This window comes from Hydractinia symbiolongicarpus, chromosome 6 (genome assembly GCF_029227915.1).
Source record: "Hydractinia symbiolongicarpus strain clone_291-10 chromosome 6, HSymV2.1, whole genome shotgun sequence".
In the NCBI taxonomy this organism is placed as follows: domain Eukaryota; kingdom Metazoa; phylum Cnidaria; class Hydrozoa; order Anthoathecata; family Hydractiniidae; genus Hydractinia; species Hydractinia symbiolongicarpus.
The window spans coordinates 24,064,485-24,070,970 of NC_079880.1; the positions used below are offsets into that span (position 1 = coordinate 24,064,485).

The 6,486-nt window shown below is 36.7% G+C and overlaps 3 protein-coding genes across 3 annotated transcripts; 2 read left to right on the forward strand and 1 right to left on the reverse strand.

Moving 5' to 3' along the window:
* The first annotated feature begins 285 nt into the window (after nt 1-285).
* LOC130648211 (uncharacterized protein K02A2.6-like) lies at nt 286-1,515 on the forward strand. Its single transcript, XM_057454248.1, has one exon. It carries the CDS (start codon nt 286-288, stop codon nt 1,513-1,515), a length of 1,230 nt encoding a protein of 409 aa, XP_057310231.1.
* Nucleotides 1,516-1,606: 91 nt separating this feature from the next.
* LOC130648212 (uncharacterized) lies at nt 1,607-2,927 on the forward strand. Its single transcript, XM_057454249.1, has 2 exons — nt 1,607-1,663; nt 1,710-2,927. The coding sequence occupies exons 1-2, from the start codon at nt 1,607-1,609 to the stop codon at nt 2,925-2,927; spliced, it is 1,275 nt and encodes a 424-aa protein (XP_057310232.1).
* Nucleotides 2,928-4,097: 1,170 nt separating this feature from the next.
* LOC130647737 (uncharacterized) lies at nt 4,098-5,711 on the reverse strand. The gene is made up of 2 exons (XM_057453694.1): nt 5,423-5,711; nt 4,098-5,330 (listed from the first exon to the last, which is right to left on the reverse strand). The coding sequence occupies exon 2, from the start codon at nt 4,983-4,985 to the stop codon at nt 4,113-4,115; it is 873 nt and encodes a 290-aa protein (XP_057309677.1). The 5' UTR covers nt 4,986-5,330; nt 5,423-5,711; the 3' UTR covers nt 4,098-4,112.
* Nucleotides 5,712-6,486: the final 775 nt, after the last annotated feature.

Below are 6,486 nucleotides of genomic sequence, written 5' to 3' on the forward strand. Positions count from 1 at the left end.
GTGCTCCGAACACTCTCGCTTGTTATTATTCCTTGGTCACACCGCCATCTTGGATTTACGCCATCGTGGTCACATGCCGATTCGCTCTTCAAAGATTTCCCGCTATATCGCCGTACTCCGCCTTGAATTGCAATGTCGAACCCTGAGGACGCCGCCCCAACCGCCCCGACCCCCGCCGGTACAGATGCAACTACCGCTGCTCTGGCCATGGTGCTAGAAATGCAAAAGCAACAGAAAGTCATGCAGGAACAATGGACCCAATTCATGTCCCGTTAGTACCTAATTATGCTTGAAGATCGCGTCCTGATACCACGCGCTCTTCGACGTACCCTACTAGAAGAGTTACACATCGGACACCAAGGCGTCAGCGCAATGAGAGAAAATGCAAAAAGACGATTCTTCTGGCCACAAATGAGCTCACACATACAAAATCACAGGAATCAATGCACCCGATGCAACCAAATCGCTCCCTCAAATCGCAAAGATACACCGGAAGTCCCCGATCCGCCGATTTATCCATTCCAACAGACAGCTGCCGATGTATTTCACATGGCAGGGCGTCTGTATATAGTCTACGCAGATCGCTTCTCCGGTTGGCCAGAGGTAGCCTCAACCAAACCTGATGCTACAGCTACCACGATTGTAAACATTCTTCGAAGATATTTCACAAATTTTGGCGTCCCCGAAGAACTGTCATCAGACGGGGGTCCGCCATTTACATTTCACGAGTTCGAAAACTTTCTACGATCTTGGAACGTTTCACATCGAGTATCATCTGTCGGCTACCCCCAAAGCAACGGACGAGCAGAAGCCGCAGTTAAGACTGTCAAACGAGTATTAACGACCAATATTAGTCAATCTGGGTCACTGGACACCGATAATGTCGCCAAAGCCCTTCTCCTGTACCGAAACACTCCATCACCAGACATGGGAGTCTCACCTTCTGAGCTCCTATTTGGACGCAACATCAGAGACCATCTTCCAGCACCAAGACGTTTCCGGAAAGAATGGATTGACTTAGCCGATATTCGCGAGAACGCTTTTACGAGAAGACACCAACAAGCTTGCACGACATCACAACGACAACTCCCTGTTTTGAAAGTTGGAGACACTGTTTCCATTCAGAACCAAACTGGTAACGCCCCGCTTCGATGGGAAAAGACCGGGGTAATCAGCGAAAGTTTACCCCATCGACAATACCGTGTTGTAGTCGATGGCAGCCGTCGTACGACATTACGTAATAGACAGTTTTTACGCCCAATACCAAACGAAACACGCAACGATATCATCGATTTAGACATTCTCCGACAAACAAAAGAAGAACATCTTCCCAGTACTAACGGGACAGATCTACCAGCAATCAATCAACCAGAAACAATTCCAACTGAACAAGAGACAACTCAGGCAGACACTCCACCATCAATCGTCTGCCCTCCGACACCCGTCATCCAAACGAGACGATCAACACGCACTAGAAGACCACCAGAAAAATTTAAAGACTATGTTATGAAATAGACATTTACACACGAAATTACTCGTGTCCATCATTTAGTATATTTAGTTTTTGTTTAAAAAAAAAAAGAAAAAAAAAAAAAAGAAAAGAGGCATGTATATATATTACCCGTTATATCTTAGGAACCCTACTTGTTACGATTTATCTTATGTTAGGAACTCTACTCGTTATGATCTAGCATTGATCATTATTCAAGATTATAGCATATCAGCAAGTCACAACATTGTCTCAGTTATTGATCTCATCCTTATACAGTTATTTCTACCTGTTCAAAATGTTCCTGTTTTTGAGTAGTTATTTACCATTTTTCTGTATTTTTGCAAAATGTCGCACTGTTGAAAATGCCCCGTCACAACATAAACAGGAAAAGTTACTGTTGCAGCTGACTATTAAAGCTCTTCTTAACAAAGTCAACATTCTCAACAGGCTTAATAAACAGCTGGAAGAGAAAGTAAAAAACTGTACATGCAAGAAACCTGTTAATGAGCTGCTATTAAATTCTGATGAAGATGTTATGTTTTATACTGGAATTACTTCCAGAATATTATTCGATAAACTATGTTCGTATATTACACCATATGTCAAACGTAAATGGAGAGGACTTAAAGAAACCAATATTACCCTAGTTAGAAAATATAAAAGGACACCAAATAAATCTGGTGCTAAATCAAAGTTATGTGTCAAAGATGAGTTCCTGTTAATGCTAATGAAAATTAGGCTTGGATTATTAGGGCAAGATTTAGCTCAAAGATTTGGTATTTCTGCTACTATATCTAGTCGCATATTTGCAACTTGGGTAAAAGCAACAGCAGGTGTATTAAAATCATTTGTTTACTTTCCTGATTATGGACATATTGCTGCTACAAGACCTCCAAGATTCAGAGATGTTCAAAATCTTCATTCAATAGCTGATGGTACTGAAATATTCATTCAGACCCCCAAAAATCATATAGCACAACGGCAAACCTGGTCTAGTTACAAGCACCATAACACTGCTAAAATATTGGTTGTAGTTTTACCTAATTCTCATATAGAATTTATATCCAAAGCATATAGTGGTTGCATTTCTGACAAAGAATTAACAATGCAATCTGGATACTTAGACTTTGTTGAACCATATACAGATGTAATGGTAGATAAAGGATTCAATATTGCTGATGAATGTGCAGCTCGCTGTATCAATATAATTGTTCCACCAGGTAAAAGAGGTCAGAGCCAAATGACACAAGCAGATGTTAGAAAAACCACTAAAATTGCAAAGTTGCGAATTCTGGTTGAACAAGTTATTTCTCGTTTAAAAAAGTTTCACCTCATTGCAAAAGAAGTTCCTATAACTCTTTTATGTCACTTAGATGACATCATTATAATTTGTGCAGCCTTATGTAACCTCAAAAAGCCGATATATGGAAAGTAAATATATATAATAAATAACCTAGCTATATAACGTATATATATACACATTGTTTTAGAATTTATTTACAATTTGGACAAAACCACTCTTCATCTTTAGGTGGAACATTCTCTGATTTTATTTGAACACAGAAAAAGTGATACCATAGTGGACATTTATCACAACCAATACTGTTTTCGTCAAATGATTTAGGTGCATATGGGAGTTCTTTTTTGCACAATCCACAGTAATATTTATTTTCCACTTTAGGTGCCTTGCTGGTGATTTTGTTGTCACAGTTATCTTTGTTCTTTCTTTTCTTTGTGCACTGCTCATCTGTTACATTTACAATTTTTGTTGGTAATAGTTTAGTGAGATTCTTTTTAATCGTTTTTTTGTTGTTTACATTTATGACACTTGTATTAGTTGATATTGTTTCTTTTGCTGCAATAACAAAATCCACTGGTGATGTTAACATTGTATTAGTTTTTACTTTTGAATTAGGAGGTTCTACTTTTATTTTATTGCAATCCACTGTTATTTTATTGTTAACATGCGTTTGAAATGTAGGCTCTGATTTTTTCATTTTTCTTTTTAGAGTTTCTCCAATAATTAAGTTAGATGTTGAAGATGCTATAGGAATGATATTTACATTATTTATGGAAGTGGTGTACTCATTTTTCTTTTGGTTTTCGTCATCTTCACTATTTTTCGAAGTAGAACATATAGTTGAACCGTTATTGATAATATTTTTATGTAATAATTCAGGTGCTATGTAGTGCGTCCAGAAAAAATCTAGTTTTTCTAATAAAGCAGTCCAAAAGTCTTCAACAAATGGAATTCTCTCTTGAAAATATCCATGGTGGGTATAAACAAAAAAGTCACAGTAGCTCCGGCCTGTTATACCCATTTGCCCTTCAATTTGAAAATAGTAACTGGTGTTCTTTTTTAATGTCACCCTAGCTCCTAATTCGTCTGTAACTTCATGTAAATAAGAGAGATTATTGCTAGTGGGAATTTGATATTTGATTGAAAACGGGCATTTTATTTCTACTAACCCTGCTCCACAGCATTCACATTCTACAAGCAAATCAGGAGATGCACCTATATAAGGATATTGCTTCAATACAACAAGACCAGAGTCTTGTGTTTTAAATTTTTTATGTTTTTTTTTATATAAAAGTTGATATTTTCTTTTTGCATGTGGCTCTAAAGATGTCCATGTTTTAATGCATGTGTTGTAGGATTGTCTTTATACCCCATGAGGTCCGAAATTAAAGCATCAGCGGAAACTGTTTTTTTTGTTGATTGAAGTGTGGTAGTTTTTGTAAATACTCTGTGGAAATTCGATGCAGTGATTCGACCCTTTCTATGACTGTGCCATTCTGAACTTTGATTTTGATTTTTTGTTGCCTCATTGAGATATCTAATATGTTCATCAGTATAAACAAGGCTTTTTTTGAATGAAGTAATATTTTGGTCGCTGTCTATTTTCCTATTTTCTAAAAACGTTTCTGCTTCGGCGGGTAAAGTTAACAAAGTTGTTTTGTTTGAGTTCATTTTCTCTGCCTCTCTAGATATGCTAATGCCTTCCATACATTCCCACAAGGTACTGCCCTTGATGTCGTCTTTAATAACTGCGAATAGTTCTGTTCTGATGTTATCTTTATTTTGAAGCTTTTTTAGACGACTGGGATCAGATGGTGAAAATAACTTAAACTTTGCTTTAGTTTCGATAATTTTTTGACTAGCCTCGTGATCTTTCATGTAGTGTGGTTTATCGAAATGTATTTCACTAATCTCTTCAGCTTTTGTATTTACTTTCGTTCCTGAAGGGGCGTTCCATGTACATAATGTACTGGTCTTGCTAGGATTAGTCATGCCCGCTCTTACTGCGTATTCAATGCGGAAACACATAGCTGTTATATGATTGCATGCACCATAAAGCCCAGCGGTACACGAGCAATAAGCACTTATGATTTGTCCACCAGGTCGACTTGGAGTATCTTTTACAATTATTGCCCAAACAAAGTAGGGTTTGTTGTTGACTCTTTGCGAAGGAACTACGCGACATTTCAACATACAATATTTGAGTCTTCGCTTATTGTATTTATAAATGTCTCACGAACAAACTGACATGCGAAATATGTGAACGATTTCCCTTGCTTGTAATCACTTTGCATACGCCTTAGAAAATCAGGCTGTTTCAAGCCGACGTAGTTTGCTATGTCAAGATAATTTAACGAAGGCCACGAGTTAATGCCACTTTTACCGTGCTCTCCAATCCACCCGTCTTTTAAAACAAGGGGGTCGTCAAATACGGTATCTTTCAACGTCAGTTTACTACGATACTCCTCCAAAACGTCTCTCTCTCTCTGTTCAAGTTCAGGGTCAACATCAATGTTATCACACCAAGCTGCATAAGCTCTGAAATCGTTTAAAATACGCTGATAAGAAAGTGAAAGAAAATTTTTTACTGAGTTTGTAAATAGACGAAAAAATACCTGGCAGAAAAATACCTGGCAGTTAGTTCTTCAAAGGATCCATCAGTGATTTTGTTTCTTACATGTAGAAAAGATTTTAAGGCGTTTGTACTCCACAGTTTAAATTTATCTAGGGACATATCCAAATTTATATCATCAGTCATGTCGCAAGTGTTTATAGCTAACACGTGAATTCTCAAAAGAGTCACACGTGAAGTTTGTTTTGAAAATTTTCATTTCGCTCTTCGGCATAATTTTGGTTATGTAAAATGCGCAATCGAAATCTTATTTTGTTTTGAAAAGCGACAGCCGCAAAGGTTAAAAATCATTGATACGCCAGTGTAAAGTAAGAGAGATTTTTGATACTTCCATTGGTCTTTAACAAAAAAAAATTATATGGGCTAAAGCACCATTAGTTCCTTTCACGTTATAATTAAGTAGAACAAGATTTATATGAGTGAGAAAATAAAAAAATGGATAAATATCACATGTAAACATAATTTTTAGCGGTTACAATCAAGATTTTTCCTTCAAAAACGCACAAAAATAATATTTCTTAGTCTTTTTTTATTGAAATACCAAGTTCAATCTTTCCTTTGTCGATATTTGTATAGGTTTTATATAGTTGTTGACAAGTTTAACTCTTTTTTTGAGATTTTTATAGTTATGTAAAATTCACCGTTTTTCGTGTTTACCTTCCAAAAAGCTACCATTATGATTTTTTTTTATTTTCCGAAACCGGAAAGTTGTGTATTGTAGCGAGAGTGAAGTACAAAAGAAGATGCACAGCATGAATTGGAATGATGGTGTCAAAGTCTATGTCTTCCATTCCCGAGAGCGAAGATAAGGAGGAATTGAATAGAAATTTTACAAACAAAACGAAGAATACAGCTTTTCTAGAACCCTTAGATTCGTCATTGTTTGTATTTGTTGTTTTGGTGAATAAAGTTCTATTGTCCGTATACTTGATTCCATTGCCAATGCACCTGACCTATACCTTGAAAATAATCACTGAAAGAATTTCGAATATTTTCTGCGCGTGTGCTAAAGTTTCTTGATTTTGTTCCTTCCATCGGGGACAGACTTGATAGGTTGTTAAA